Below are 15,847 nucleotides of genomic sequence, written 5' to 3' on the forward strand. Positions count from 1 at the left end.
CTAGCACCTGTGTTCCTGTCTTGCTCCTCTGGGAGGATACGCGATTTGCTTCTGGGATTCTAAAGTACATAGGTCAGGCTGGGCGTGGTAGCTCACACCTGTAACCACAGCATTCTGGGAGGCTGAAGCAGGAGAATCAATACCAGCCTGGGCAACATAACGAGACTCTATCACTACAAAAAATTCAAAACAAATAGCCTAGCGTGGTGACGCACACCTGCAGTCCCAGCTACTCAGGAGGCTAAGGTGAGAGGATCCCTTGAGGCCGGGAGGTCGATGCTGCAGTGAGACCACGTCACTGCGCTCCAGCCTGGGTATCAGAGTGAGACCCTGTCCAAAAAAAGAAAGGAGTGAGATAATGCAGTATCTGTCTCTCTGTGCCGGGCTTATTTCTTGAGCATAATGACCTCCAGCTGCATTGACACCGTTGCAAATGACAGGACCTTATGCTTTTTACAGGCTGAATCGCACTCCATTGTGTGCAGACTGCATTTTCTCCACCCAGTCATCCACTGACGGGCACGTGGCTTGCTTCCCTATTTGGCTGTTGTGTGAGTCTTGCCGGAGGGAGTGCAGGTCTCTCTTCACTGTATGGGGTTTGAAGCCACTGTATTTGTGGTCCTTCCTTCCGGCAGCCATGCGAGACTCAGACAGCGTGAAGGAGCATGAGAGAGACCCCGGAAGTCAACCAAGAAGGGGGATCTTCTAAGAAGCCAGGTCTAGCTGGGGCGACACTCCAGTACCGCATTAGGAGGACTTCCGGGGTGTGCCTGGAGGCATTACCATTTTCACGGGGGCTATGGGCTGACTGTGTCCCCCAAACATCATACACTGGTGTGCTAGCCCCAGACGGCAGCATGTGACTGTGTTTGGAAATGGGCTCCTTGAGGAGTTACCAAGGTAAGATGAGGTCTTAGGGTGGATCCTGACGCAATAGGATTGGCATCCTAATAAGAGGAGTCGGCTGGGCCCGGTGGCTCACACCTGTAATTGCAGCACTTTGGGAGGCTGAGGCAGGAGGATCGCTTGAGGCCAGGAACTTAAGACCAGCCTAGGCAACAGAGGGAGACTCCATCTCCAGGCAAAATACATAGAGAACAGCTGGGCATGGTGGTGCACGCCTGTGCTCCCAGCTCCTCAGGAGGCTGAAGCGGGAGGGTTGCTCGGGCCCAGGAAGCTAAGGCTGCAGCGAGCTATGATTGCGCCACTGCACTCCGGCCTGGCGCCGAGCGAGAGCCTGTCTCTAAAACAATAAACATTCAGAAAGAGGAGGTGAGGACACAGACACACACAGAGGCATGATCCTGTGAGGACACAGGGAGAAGACGGCGTCTCCAAGCCCAGGAGCGAGGCCGCAGGAGAAGCCAGCCCTGCCCACACCTGGATCTCAGACCTCCAGCCTCCAGGACGGCGGGGGAAATTCATTTCTATTGAATTAGCCAGTCAGTCTGCGATACTGTTATGACAGTCAGAGCAAACTAATACAATGACACCCTGCATTCGTTCTCGAAGGGACTCCTACGGCTTCAGCCTCCAAAACAGACCAAGAATCCCACCACTCACGATCTCAGCGTGGTGAAACCCCATCTCTGCTAAAAATACAAAAATTAGCCAGGCATGGTGGTGCATGCCTGTAATCCCAGCTACTTGGGAGTCTGAGGCAGGAGAATCACTTGAACCCAGGAGGCAGAGGTTGCAGTGAGCCAAGGTCACGCCACGGCACTCCAGCCTGGGTGACACAGTGAGACCGTCGCAAAAAATACAAAGAAAAGTCTGCCAAGCTCTGCGAGATCTGGCAGCATCAATCTCCATCTCTTTCCTCGAAGAGTCCTGGGATTACAGGCTCTAGCCACCAAGCCTGGCTCCCTCTACTTTCTTTCCCATCGAGGTGAAATTCACTATAACATGAAACGAATCATTTTAACATCAACCATCTAGGGGCGTTTAGCACATTCACAGTGCTATGCCACTGTCGTCTCAATCTAGTTCCAAAATACGTTCATCCACCCAAAGGAGACCCGATAATGCATTCAGCGGTCCTCCCCAGTCCCATCCCTGCTTCTCCCAGAGACCCGGCAGCCAACGGGCAGCTTTCTCCGTCTCTCGGGATCCGCGTGTTCTGTGTTCCTCTTCACGGTAGAATTTTTTCTTCTTCCTCACTTTCCATCACCAAGGAGACGAGCGGCAGGTGGGACGCAAGGTGAGGAGCCCAGGGCCAGTAGCATCTTGTTCAAGAGGAGGGAGAAACGGAGGTCCCTGGAAAACAAGACTTCAAAAGAGGCCAGAGACAAGAGGAATCATGCTGAGAAAGTAAGAAAATACGGCATGGAAAAGTGGAAGAGAACAGAACAGAGAAGCCGAGCTGTTCGGGCTGCAGAAAGAGGGCAAGACAGAGCAGCTGCCTGTCCATGGAGCCTGCGGCGTGGGGTGAACAGAGCCCCACGGAAATCCATCTGTGCTGCCATCACAAAACACAGTCGACTGGGGGCTCAGAGCAAGAGACGTTCACTGCTGTTCAGTCCTGGAGGCTGCAAGTCCAGGATGAAGGTATGGGAGACTCAGAGTCTGGTGCGGACCGGCTTCCTAATTCATAGATGGTGCCATCTCACCGTGTCCTCATATGGCAGAAGAGAAGGGAGCTCTCTGGCGCCCCATTGTTAAGGGCACTGATCCCATTCATGAGGCTCCACCTTCACAACCTCTTCACCTCCTGAGTAAGAGCCCTGCCTCCTAACGCCATCACTGTGGGGATTAAGGTCCTGACATAAGAATCTTGGGGTGAGGGACACAAATATGATGATGGTGGCCCTAGACCTGGTTGTGGGACTGGACCCACCACAGTACAAGACCACGGGGGGAGGGGGCCACCTGTAGAAACAGGCAGAGGGAACCTGTCACACAGACCAGAAACATCGGTGCCACCTCTTCACCCTGCACTTACTAGGAAGTTCCTAAGCACACACTTTTCTAACAGGTAAACACACGTCACAATTCTAAGTAAAGCACTTTCAGCTTTTTGGAAGGAATGCCTTGGGGCTTTCCCTGTATTTTCCCAAAGGCTTTTTTTTTTTTTTTTTTTTTAACAACCACAGAGCCATCAACATTACTATCTTTTTAAAAGATTATCTCGTTCTCTTTCTTTGTTCTTTTCAGCTGTACATACGCAATTGCCTGCTGGGGAGAAGAGGATGCTGAGGATAGGAAGGTTCACTTTTTGCAGCCCTACAGTGTGCCAGCACTGAGCCATCATCTCCCTTGATGTTTTCTTTTCTCTTTTATTAAGCTGGCGTCTCCGCTCTGTCGCCCAGGCTGGAGTGCACTGGTGCAATCTCGGCTCACTGCAACCTCCACCTCCCTGGTTCAAGCAATGCTCCTGCCTCAGCCACCCGAGTAGCTGGGACTACAGGCTCCTGCCACCACACCCGGCTCATTTTTGTATTTCTAGTAGAGACGGGGTTTCACCATGTTGGCCAGGCTGGTCTCGAACTCCTGACCTCATGATCTGCCCACCTCGGCCTCCCAAAGTGCTAGGATGACAGGTGTGAGCCACTGTGCCCAGCCAGTATTTTCTTTTCTTTATTTTTGACATAGGGTCTTGTTCTGTGGCCCAGGCTGGAGCACAGTAGAGCCATCATGGCTCACTGCAGTCTCCACCTCCTAGGCTCGAGTGATCCTCCTGCCTCAGCCTCCCTAGTAGCTGGGACTACAGGTGCATGCCACCACACCCAGCTACTTTAAACAAATGGTTTTTTAGAGATGGGGTCTTGCTATATTGTCCAGATGGATCTTGAGCTCCTGGGTTCAAGCGATCCTCCCACCTCAGCCTGGGTGACAGAGACCTTGCCTCAAAAAAAAAAAAAAAAAAAAAAAAAAAAAAAAAAAAAAATTCAAGGAAGGCCAGATGTGGAGGCTCACGCCTGTAATCCCAGCACTTTGGGACAGTGACGTGGGAGGATCACTTGAGCCCAGAAGGTCGAGGCTGCAGTGAGCTGTGACTGCACCACTGCACCCCAGACTGGGCGACAGAGTGAGACCCTGTCTCTAAAAAAAAAAAAAGAACAACAACAACAAAAAATACCACTAATGTTGGCATGGCGGGGCTTCTGCCCACAGAGAAACTAACGTACATACTGTACCCAGCTAGTACTTGGCATCAGTAACAACTGCTGATAATGCCATCATCCATTCATTTGTTCAGACACAGAGTGACCAGCTTGTCTCCGTCTCCACCTGGGACTTTCCCAGCTAGCACTGAAGGCTCCTCACCGCAGGAAACCCCAGGCACATGAGGAGGGCTGCTCTCTGCATTCACGCGGTGGATGGTCTTGGGCACACACTAAGCGCCAGGTCTGTTCTGTGGATGTGGGAGATGAAAGTGACCCCAACACACAGAGGTCCTCACACTCTCGGCCTTCATGTTCAAGCAGGGGAGGTAGGTGGAATGCCTGAGCCCAAGAGTTCAAGACCAGCCTGAGTAACACAGTGAGATCCTGTCTCTTTTATTTAAAAAATAAAATAAGTCCTGCACATGTATCCTAGAACTTATAATAATTGAATTAAATTTTTAAAAATAAAATGAGATAAACGATGAAGAGGAGAAACGGACAGGACTTCTATATTTGGAAATGTTCTCTGACGCGTAATATTTGATCTCATCTCTTCACATTTGTGTGACGCACTGAAGTGGAAACTGTCATTCACTCATGCATGAGCCAGATTCACACAGGGCACCCACGCCAGATAAATAAGATTAAAGGGCTGAGCTCCACTTTCTGTGTATTGTTAGGCCGCCGACAGCACTCCTAATTGCTCTGTCAACACTGCCCACAAGGCTGCTGATTTATGCGCACAGTAAAATCTCACCAGTTCAGATGCCACTCGTTCCAGCAGCATGCTGGTGTGATAGGGTGGGGACGCCCGTGGACTCAATGTCTGTGCCTCCCCAAAATTCCTGTGTTAAAATCCTGACATGTAAGGTGATGGTGTCAGGGGCTGAGGCCCTAGGGAGGTGATGAGGTCGTGAGCGTGGAGCCTCATGGATGGGATCAGTGCCCTCATAAAGGGACCCCAGAGAGCTCCCTCGCCCCTTCCACCCCGTGAGGACACAGTGAGACGCGCCATCTGTGAATCAGGCAGCAGGTCCCCACCAGACACCGACTCCGCCATACCTTCATCTTGGACCTCCAGCCTCCGAGAACCGTGAGCAATAAATGTCTGTGGTTTGTAAGCTACCCAGTCGGTGGGGTTTTGCTACAACCTGAATGGACTGACTTGGGGCATTAATAAGAGCCCAGCGACACGGAGAGGAAAGGAAATTCTGGCCAAATCACGCAAACCAAGTACAGCAGAAACCTACCAGTATAAGCACTTTAGATCTGAGAACCATGTGTCATTAATTATTAAGATCTCCTGGCTTTTAAGAAAATAAAATATTTTCAGATCGTATAGGTGTGAAAGTTTCTTTTAAAAAAAAAGTATCTAGACAGGCACGGTGGCTCACACCTGTAATCCCAGCACTTTAGAAGGCCAAGACGGGAGAATCACCTGAGGTCAGGAGTTTGAGACCAGCCTGACCAACATGGACAAACTCTGTCTCCACTAAAAATACAAAATTAGCCGGGCATGGTGGCACGCGCCTGCAATCGCAGCTACTCAGGAGGCTGAGGCAGGAGAAATGCTTAAACCCGGGACGCGGAGGTTGTGGTGAGCCAAGATCTCGCCATTGTACTTCAGCCTGGGCAACAAGAGCAAAACTCTCAGGGGAAAAAAAAAAAGTATCGAGCAAGATGGAGTGGTCTGTGGTGGGGGAATTCATTCTGCACCATGGTTTACAGGATGGTAGCTGCCCAAATCCACACACTGGGTGAAACTGCACAGAACTCTACACGTACACACACTCGCAAACGGAAGCCAGTGCGATGGCTCATGCCTGTATACGATCCCAGCACTTTGGGAGGTTGAGGCAGGAGGCTCGCTTGATGCACCAAGAGTATAAGACCTGGACAACATAGTGAGACTCTGCCACTAAGCAAATTAGCCAGGTATGGTGATGCATGCCTGTAGTTCCAGCTACTTGGGAGGCTGAGGTGGGAGGATCACTGGAGCCCAGGAGTTCAAGGCTGGAGTGGGCCAAGATTGCACAGCTGCACTCCAGACTGGGCAACACAGTGAGACCCTGCCTAAAAAAAAAAAAAAAAAAAAAAAAAGCTGAACGAGGTATGTGTTCTCTTTAATAGGGACATACCAATGCCAATGACATGGTTCTGACATTGTCCCACAGATATGAAGAAGTCACCGTGGGGAAGCTGGCTGAAGTACATGAGACTCCAGGTCCTGTTCTGAAATCTGCTGAGTCTGTATTTCAAAATACATATACTTTTCATAGGGATCCGGGAACTTTGCAATCTTACTCATAGAAACCGTGTAGGACAGGTTGTTAGTATTTCCCTTTTTTTTTAGACGAGGCAGTGCAGAAGTAGGTTGAGAAAAGGAAAGGGAAATGTGGACCCGAGGACTGGCCACCGTCACCTGAATGACTCCCTCCTGGCAGGCTAACACGGGGTGCCCAGGAGAAGTGAGCACTGGCTCGTAGATGCCAAATGATTCGATAAGGAGGTTTTTGGAATAAAACCTAAGTATTTTTTATCTGATACATAGAGAAAGTAATTCTCAAGTGGTCATCGTAAGTAGGAAGACAAAATAAGGCTGAGTGGCGGCTGAACGGAGAGTCATCCCCTTCTCTCTACGTAGCGTAAGTTTCTCATTTCCAAAATATAATTTTTTTAATTTTATTTTTTAGAGAGAGGATTTCACTCTACCGCCCAGGCTGGAGGACAGTGGTGCGATTGTGGTTGGCTGCAGCCTTGACCTCCAGGGCTCAGGTGAGCCTCCTGCCACAGATTCCCAGGTAACGAAGATAACAGGAGGTAGGTACATGCCACCATGATCAGCTAACTATTATTACTATTTTTTTTTTTTTAAGAGATACAGGTCTCGCTATGTTGCCCAGGCTGGTCTGGAACTCCTGGCCTCAAGCCATCCTCCCACCGCGACCTCCCGAATAGCTGGGACTACAGGCACGCGCCACTGTAACCTGGCCCTCAATTTTCTTTTTTTAAAGCACAATTGTTCTCTCTCATAGGAGCAAGCATGGCTTGGTTATGTGAACAAGAAATCTGAATAACCAGATTCGAAACCATTTTTTCCTCTAAGGAGTAGTATGGCTGTTCTGATGCAAAGTTCCTAAAACTATTAAATCAGCCTTTAGACCAGACATACTCCAGAATCCCTTCATGCACGAAAAAGAAAAAAAAAAAAAAAAAAAAAAATCCCATTATCAGATTTTTCACAACTGCAAACTGCACTTTCTTCCTAGCTCCCTGAACTTCAGGAAAACTGGTCAATCTTTTTGTTTTCCCTCCAACACCCAAGGCTGGAGTGCAGTGGTGTGATCTTGGCTCGCTGCAATCTCCACCTCCTGGCCCTGCTTCAGCCTCCCAAGTGGCTGGGATTACAGGCGCCCACCACCACGTCTGGCTACATTTTTCTATTTTTTCATTGGAGACAGGATTTGGCCATGTTTCTCAGGCTGGTCTCGAACTCCTGAGTGAAAGTGATCCACCTGCCTTGGCCTCCCAAAGTGCTAGGACTACAGACATGAGCCACCAGGCCCAGCTTGTGACTGGCTTAGAAAATAGGATTGCTCAACTGGCAGTCTGCGTAGAGATCCCCTCTGCCCACTCCTCAAAAAGTTCAGTACTCCCGGGGGGTAATTGTTTGGGGCCTGAGAGAATCAGGAATGAGGAGAAAGAGCACTTCAAAGCGAACTTATGTTCCTGCGGCGACAGCTCAGGATGAAGAGAAGTCACGTCCACCCAGACTGGTTCCACCTCCAGACTGAGGCTCCAGCTCGCCCTCACTCTTCCCCATCACGCCTTACAAAGCACTCCAAAGGCTGCTGTCGATTGTGGCTGAGAGACACAATCGCAAAGGCTCTTAAACGGCTTAGGATTTTTAAAAAATAAGTTATTCTAATTTTTGTAGGTGAATCACTCGCAGATTGTTCTTTAACCAACAATAAAGAAAGGGGCTCGGATAAAAGGCCGCAGACAATGTCACCAAAGCTGTGAAGTTGTCATGAGAGTGTTCCAGACATGCACATGCACACACACACACACACACACACACACCCCGGGTCCTGGTCCCCTGTTGTCCAATGAGTGTGGAATACCTAGCTCTCCTGTCACACCCTTGGAGCCCACAGGAAGTTATCCTTGAGAAAGGAGCATCATCCTCATTAAGAGAGCACTGACTGGGACTGGGAGAAAAAAAAAAAAGCTGATTTCCTCGCTTAGCCAGCTTGGTCCCTAGAGGCAGTGACACTCTATTTTTAAGGATGAGGTTACCCGCTGGGTACCCTAAGCTGACAACGTCACACTGAGTGGTCCCCTGTGGCACCAGAACCCCTCACCTCTGCCGCCCTCCTGCCCACATCCTGCTCTCGAAGCCGGCCACCAGCCTGGGGAGCTGGGGCGCTCCACCTTTCCCAAGGGACCCATGTGGGCAGCCCCGAAGAATGACGAACGCTGGTGCTGCGTGCCAAGGAGCAGCTGGACCTCATCAATTTTCCACTGTTGAGTTGGATTTCCACCTACTGTGGCAGCTGCACCAGTCAGGGTTCCCGCCCCGCCCTTCTCCCCCCCCCCCCCCCCCCCCGCAAAGCACACCCTGCTCTCAGATTAGCCCAGGACAGCTTTCGGGGGCACCAAGAGAAGGGGCAAGGCAGAGAGAGAGGAGGGAGGGAGCCAGAAACAGAGACAGAGAAACCAGGACAGGAAGGGGACAGGGAGAAAGACGCAGAGAGACAGAGGAGGAGAAATGCTGAGAGACACGAACGGAGAGACAGACAGAGGGAGAGAGAGACAGAGAAACCGAGAGAGAGAGAGAAAGAGGCGGGGAGGGAGGGAGAGGTGAAAGAGAGGGGGCCTCCTGCCACTCTGTCCTTCCAAACTCGGGCTTTCCTCGTGGGCCCTTCCTCAAGGCCTAGGTGGCAAAGAAAGAGGCCACTGAAGGAAGCAAAGCCTCCTCTTCCTCAGTGGTTCTGAAGGCACCTGAGCTATGCCCGCTGGTCTTCCTAAGCCAGAAGCTATGACCTCGAGTCCTTAGGCTTCCCAGTCCAGTTTCCTCCTTTGCAAACGGGAGGACAAACAGCAGTCAGGGGCCTGAGACCGCCACCGCACCACCACAGCCAGAACACCCCCCTCCGCTCTCCATTTATTTTCTTGCCAACCAACTCCCCACGTAGCCATACGGAGTCCCTAAGAGGCATTGGCCGACAGGTGTCAACCGTTTAAATCCAGCGCCCACTGTTCGGTGGGGACATTCTGACGCAGTCGGGGCTGCCCCATAAACAGCGCGGGTCCGGATCCAAGCGCACAGAGAACTCGAAACCTCTTCGTCAAGCTGCCCGTTCGGGGTTAAGTTCAAAGGCAGAGGACAAAGGAAACGGAGGAAGTCTCCAATACAAGAATCACCCACTTCAGACGCACGAGACCAAAAGCACAGGTAGTGTCAGGAAATGTTAGGATCCGTCCCCAACGCCACCGTCCAAGTCCCCACAGAGCCACGGGACACCCGTCCCCCGGAGCCCAGCTGCTCCCGAAGACCCTGGAGAAATGTGTGCATTCTCCACCGAGGACCCTGCCGCTGGGCACTCGGGGAGGCTGGCCTGGGGGACGCCCGCTGGGGCCTTCGGACCCAGTCCGTGTCCCTGGGGCCGCTGCCTGGGAGGGCGCACGAGGTCCCCCAGGCGCGGTGACCCGCAGGAAGTTTTGTGACGTCGGGTGGTCCAGGCCCCGGGGTGCTGAGTGTGCTGGGGGTGGAGGGTGGTCTCCGAGAGGAGCCGTCGGCGTTCCAGGAAAGGCACCGGCCGGTCGGGGGAACTGCCTGGGCTGGGGGGTGCGCTCCACTTCGCCGAGCACCCGCCGGGGAGACCCAGGGCGCAGGGGCAGCCCGAACGGGGACCCCGAGCCGGAGCGGCGGGGCAGGGCCCTCCCCATGAGGCCGGCACCCGGGGCCCTTTGTCCTACGACGGCGTCCCGGTCGCGCCGCTCGCCCATGCGGGCCCGAGTCCCCGCGAACACTCACTCACCCACGGTGGCCAGCGTGTCGAAGTCCTGCAGCCGGTAGGCGGGCGACTCTGGCGACCGCGCCTCCGGGCTGGGGCAGAGTGCGGGCGCCCCGTCGGGGCTCCCCCCCGCCACCTCTCGGGGGTCGCTGTCCGCCGCGGCCGCCTGGGCCAGCCCGGGCGCCTCCATGGGGACGCACTCAGGTCCGGGGCGCTGAGCCGGGCCGGAGCGCTCAGGGAGCCGGGATTCCCGGGAGGCAGCCTCGGAGGGCGGCGCGGCGGCGGCGGCGGCATCAACGGAGGCTCCCCATGCGCGCCCTCGCCTCCCGGTGCGCGGCCCGGAGCGGCTGACGGAGTGGCAGGGACAATGGCTGGGCGGTGCTCACGGCACAAACATCAGCAGCCCCGGGTGGGAGCAGCCGCCGGCCTCGAGGGGCGGGCACGGAGCGCCGGGCGGCGGCGGGGAAGGCGGGGGCCGCGGCCCGGGCTGGGGGGGCGAGGCGGGGGCCCTGCGCATTCCCGAAGTCGCGTCCGCGCCTCCTTCTGCTCAGCTGCCGCGTGAGCGCTGATGGGGCGGGCGGAAGCCGCCTGGGCGTGACCGCGCCTCTCCCCGCCCCCACCCGGCCGCGGGGGTTGGGGGCGTCGCCTTCGCGCGCGCTCCGCCCCCGCCGCGACCCCGCCCAGGAGCCGGAGACCCGGACTTGCGGGTGGCTCTGGCCACCGAGGGTAGGCGCTGCGCTGGCTCCTCCGCTCCCGGGGCGCCCCTGGGGTGGCACCCAGGCCGACCTCTCCCTGGGGACGCGCAGGCGGGCCACCCGGGTCGCTGCGCCCAAGCCCGTAAGATGGGGAGGCGACAGGGCCGGGGGACCGGGAGGGCCCGGGAACGGGGAGTGCGTGGCTCAGCAAAAGTAAAGTTAAGAAATTAAAAACTGAAATTGACGTTTGGTGAGGAGAGGGGCTCTGCTTCGCCTGGCACCTCAGGAGGCGCGCTGCGCGCGGATCTTCACGAGGGGCTGCGGGGTCTGGGGGACGAGGTCAGCGTCCTGGTTTTGCTATAGGACTCTGGTGATTCCAGATTTCTACTTGGAAGGTGCGGGGAAGGGTGGGTGTGACCCGGTGCGTTTCTTTGCAGCTTCCTGTGGATCTAGAATTCTTTCCAAATAAACATTTCTTTAAAGAACTGGGGAAAGGCAGATTTGAGAGATCGCCCGACCAAATGTAGTACGTGAAACTTGATTGGCCACTGGTTTAAACACCCAGGCGACAACTCGTTAAAGAATTGTGCAGACGCATTTCCATTTTAGAAACGCAAAGATTTTTTTTTTTTCTGGCTTAAGTGTGGCTCAGGCAATACTTGGACATACTTATATTTTAAAACCCTATGCGTGTGGATTTGAAATGAAAATATACCTAGACATTTGGGCACCCCTTTCCTTAGGGAAATACAGACAGTGCTTCAGCGTTCGGGCCTGGCACGGCCCGGACGCTGCGCTCCTGACCCGCGACCAGGGCGGCTCGGGCTGCCGGTTCGAGGAACACACTTTGAGCAGCAAGGGGTCAAACTGCAAACCCCCTTATTTTGAGGAATCTCAGCGATTCTACGACTGGAGGGGATCTCCAGTCCCTCAGTCCTCTGGTCACAGGGGCTTTCCGAGAGGCGAAGAGACCTCTAAGTCAGAATGGACACATTTTTAAGGGGACCAGGCCGAGCCATTTTGCGCGGCGAACAGGGAGGGGGCTTCAGAAAGTCTGAACGCGGCTCAGGGTTTGGATTTCTGACCCCTGGCTGCCAGCCTCGCCTCAGCCCGCACCTGCATTTAGTGGGCGGCATTTCTCCGCCGGGGTGACACCCGCTCTCCATGCTCTGCAAAATCCTGAGCTGGAATGCAAAACACGTGCGACACCAGCAGGCCCCCGCCATCCCCTGAGCCTGGTTAGGACAGGACACAGCCCTGCCAAGCCCTGCCTGGCCGAGGGGTTCAGGGCCAGCCAGGAACTTGCACTCAGAACAACTTCGTGTTTCCCCGCGGAACGCGCGCCCTCTCCACGAGGGCCTCACCTTGGAAACGCAAGCTGCGGGCTCACAAAGTCCTTTTAATCATGGCCGGGGTTTCACACCCAATTAAGCACATGTCTTTGCCTGCAAATTGTACCCAGGAAAAAGTGTGGCACAGAATTGCAGCGTTAAACTCTGCTGGGGCTGCTGGCTAGTCTGATTCCACCGATCCCACCCTGACCTTGACCACATGGCTACCTCTTCTTACAAATATGCCCTGCACGTTGCACACCTTGCTTCACAAAGCAGCTTTCATCTGGAAGGATCACAAAAATCCTTGAGAAACCACAGCCTATTACTTGAGAGACAAAAAAGAAAAATCCCTGTAAGTTAGGCATGGAAGGGTCATTACTGCCTTAATGAAGCAGCATTATTTTTCGGTGGAGTCAGGAAATGCTGACCTCTGCCATTCTGGAGGAATGAGTCCCCAACCCAGTGAGCTATAAATTCAATACAATGATAGGTGCAGGTGTTGTTAAATATGAGAGGAATCAAAATTGTACCATCTGGCCGAGCGCAGTGGCTCACACCTGTGATCTCAGCACGTTGGGAGGCGCAGGGCTTTGAGATCAGTCTGGGCAACATTGGAAGCCCCCCCCATCTCTGCCAAAAAAAATTTTTTAACTAGTCAGTTGTGGTGGTGCTCACCTATAATCCCAGCACATGCAGAGACGAAGGCATGAGGATGCCTTGAGCCCAGGAGGTCAAGGCTGCAGTGAGCTATGACTGTGCCACCGCCCTTCAGCCTGGGCAACACAGTGACACCATCTATGAAGGGAGCTGATCACTCTTTAAGCATGTATACTGTGTGTGTTTGTGTATGTATGTATGTGTGTGTATATAATGTATATATAATACCAATTACATATAACATATACTGAGTTAAATATATATTTGTGTATGTGTATGTGTATGTATTTTGCATAAATGATGTATAAAATATATATATTTCTATATATGTCGAGATAAAATCTTTTTTGTTCTATTTTTAGTTTTCATTTTTATATATTGAGGAGGTACAAGTGTAGATTTTCTGTTTCTCAGTAATTTTGCTTAAGATAATGGCCTCCACTTCCATCCATGTTGCTGCAAAGATATATTTCATTCTCTTTTACGGCTGCATAGTATTCCATGGTGTGTGTGTGTATAAAACATATTCTTGTCCAAGTGCGGTGTTTCACGCCTGTGATCCCAGCACTTTGGGAGGACAAGGCGGGTGGTTCATCTGAGGTTAGGAGTTCAAGACCAGCCTCGCTGACATGGCGAAACCCCGTCTTTACTAAAAATACAAAAATTAGCTGGGCATGGCCTGTAATCTCAGCTACTACGAAGGCTGAGGCAGGAGAATTGCTTGAGCCCAGGAGGCGGAAGTTGCAGTGAGCCAAGATCATGCCACTGCCCTCCAGCCTGGGCAACAAGAGCAAGACTGCCTCAAGAAAAAAACAAAACAAACAAAAAAACCATTTTCTTTATCTAGTCATCCATTGATGGACACTGGGGTTAGTTCTATATCTTTGCTATTGCAAATAGCACTGTGATTGACATCCAGGTGGTGAGACATAGTGGCTCATGCCTGTAATACCAGAACGTTGGGAGGCCAAGGCAGGTGAATCACCTTACGTCAGGAGTTCAAGACCAGCCTGACCAACATGGTGAAACCCCATATCTACTAAAAATGCAAAATTAGCTGGGTGTGGTGACACACGCCTGTAATCCCAGCTACTTGGGAGGCTAAGGCAGGAGAATCGCTTGAACCCGGGAAGCAGACATTGTAGTGAGCTGAGATCACACTATTGTCCTCCAGCCTGGTTAACAGAGCAAGACTCCATCTCAAAAAAATAAATAAATAAATACAAGTGCAGCTGTCTTTCTGATAGATGATTTCTTTCCCTTTGAGCAGATACCCAGTAGTGGCATTGCTGGATTGAATGATAGTTCTCTTCTTAGTTCTTTGAGAAATATATATACTGAGATAAAAAAATAAGAAAGTAGGCAGTTACTATCACAAACTTTACAATTGATGTATATGTATAAAAAAACATGTAAATGTATATTCTAGTATATTTTATAGAATATATATTCTAATGTGTGTATATATATATGAAGTGTTTAGCCACCTTCACAGACATGTATACACACATACATATATATGTATTCTGAGTTAAACATATATATCATATATGTATATGTGTGTATATATATGTGTGTGTGTATATGTATATATTTATGTTGCAACTTATCAACCTAAACATATGCTTCAGCTTCCTTTTTGATCTGCCATCTGTGGTGAAGCTGCCACCAAAATGCAGATTTTCGTGAAAACCCTAACAAGGAAGACCATCACCCTGAAGGTTGAACCCTTGGATACGACAGAAAATGTAAAGGCCAAGATCCAGGATCAGGAAAGAATTCCTCCAGCAAAGACTGATCTTTGCTGGCAAGCAGCTGGAAGATGGACGTACTTTGTCTGACTGCAACATTCAAAAGGAGTCCACTCTTCATCTTGTGTTGAGACTTTGTGGTGCTGCTAAGAAAAGGAAGAAATCTTACATTACTCCCAAGGAGAATAAGCACAAGAGAAAGAAGGTGAAGCTGGCTGGCCTGAAATATTATAAGGTGAATGAGAATGGCAAAATTAGTCCTGTTCTGATGACTGTGGGGCTGGACTGTTTATGGCAAGCCACTTTGACAGACATTATTGTGGCAAATGTTGCCTGACTTACTGCTTCAACAGACCAGAAAACAACTAACTGTGTATGAGTTAATAAAAGACATGAACTAAACAACAACAATAAAAACATATGCTTCAGAAATACGGAGTGCCTCAATACTTTGTTATTTGACCAAGCTGGAAGAGGTCTTCCCAGGGCATCTGGAAAGGGGTCCTGCAAGCAATATAGTGATCAATTCCTGTCTAGATTGAGCCAGGGATGGAATCTCTATCATTGCCTGAGGATAAACCCACCTATGATTTGGTCTTAGAAGGCAGGCAGGGAATTCTGATAGTTGTTTAGTTACAGTAATACGGTTTCAAATTTCAGTACTCAGATCTTATCATAATTACGGTAATGCCCTTGGTTGCGTGCCAACTGTGTTCCAGGAATAGAATCGGTCTTTTCTCATGCTCAACATAGTTCGTTCTCATTTTCGCAGATGAGCCATTTATTGGGGCTTGAGTATTTTCATGCATCATTGAGTCATCCCCCATGCCTAGCATGTTCCTTACAAGGACTGACTCACTGTTGTTAGCTTTGCAATCTTTCCTTCTTGTTTTGTTCCTTGTCACAGGATGGTACCATCATGGATTTGTTTTGGCTTTACATGTTTGGACTTCGCTATAGCCTAGGAGTTGGCTACATTCCAGTACAATCCTCTGTACTTCTGCCTCTGCTGATGGGGTCAAGCCCAGTGTGACTAATCAAGGATGATGAAATTGATTTTATAATTGTATGTATAACCACAGTTTTCGAAACCTGCTGTGGTCTTAGCCCAGCTGAAACACCATCATTCCCAATTTTAGAAGCCACCTTCTCTGCCATTTTTCAGGGCCTGATTCTCCAGAGATATAATGTCCAATGGGGCTGGGCGTGGTCGCTCACACCTGTAATCCCAGCACTTTGGGAGGCCGAGGCAGGCGAATCACTTGAGGTCAGGAGTTCAAGACC

At 51.4% G+C, this 15,847-nt stretch overlaps 1 protein-coding gene and 1 pseudogene across 1 annotated transcript in view; one reads left to right on the plus strand and one right to left on the minus strand.

The window, feature by feature from the left end:
* LOC101042624 (protein kinase cAMP-dependent X-linked catalytic subunit) overlaps positions 1-10,555 on the minus strand; it is a 101,250-nt gene extending 90,695 nt beyond the window's left edge. The window contains exon 1 of the mRNA XM_039475430.2: positions 10,151-10,555. Coding sequence (XP_039331364.1) covers positions 10,151-10,316 — 166 coding nt within the window. The 5' untranslated portion in view covers positions 10,317-10,555. The remainder of the gene's footprint in view (positions 1-10,150) is intronic.
* Positions 10,556-14,303: 3,748 nt separating this feature from the next.
* Positions 14,304-14,988, plus strand: LOC101042929 (ubiquitin-ribosomal protein eS31 fusion protein-like; annotated as a pseudogene).
* The last annotated feature ends 859 nt before the right edge of the window (positions 14,989-15,847 follow it).

This window comes from Saimiri boliviensis, chromosome X (genome assembly GCF_048565385.1).
Source record: "Saimiri boliviensis isolate mSaiBol1 chromosome X, mSaiBol1.pri, whole genome shotgun sequence".
NCBI lineage: Eukaryota > Metazoa > Chordata > Mammalia > Primates > Cebidae > Saimiri > Saimiri boliviensis.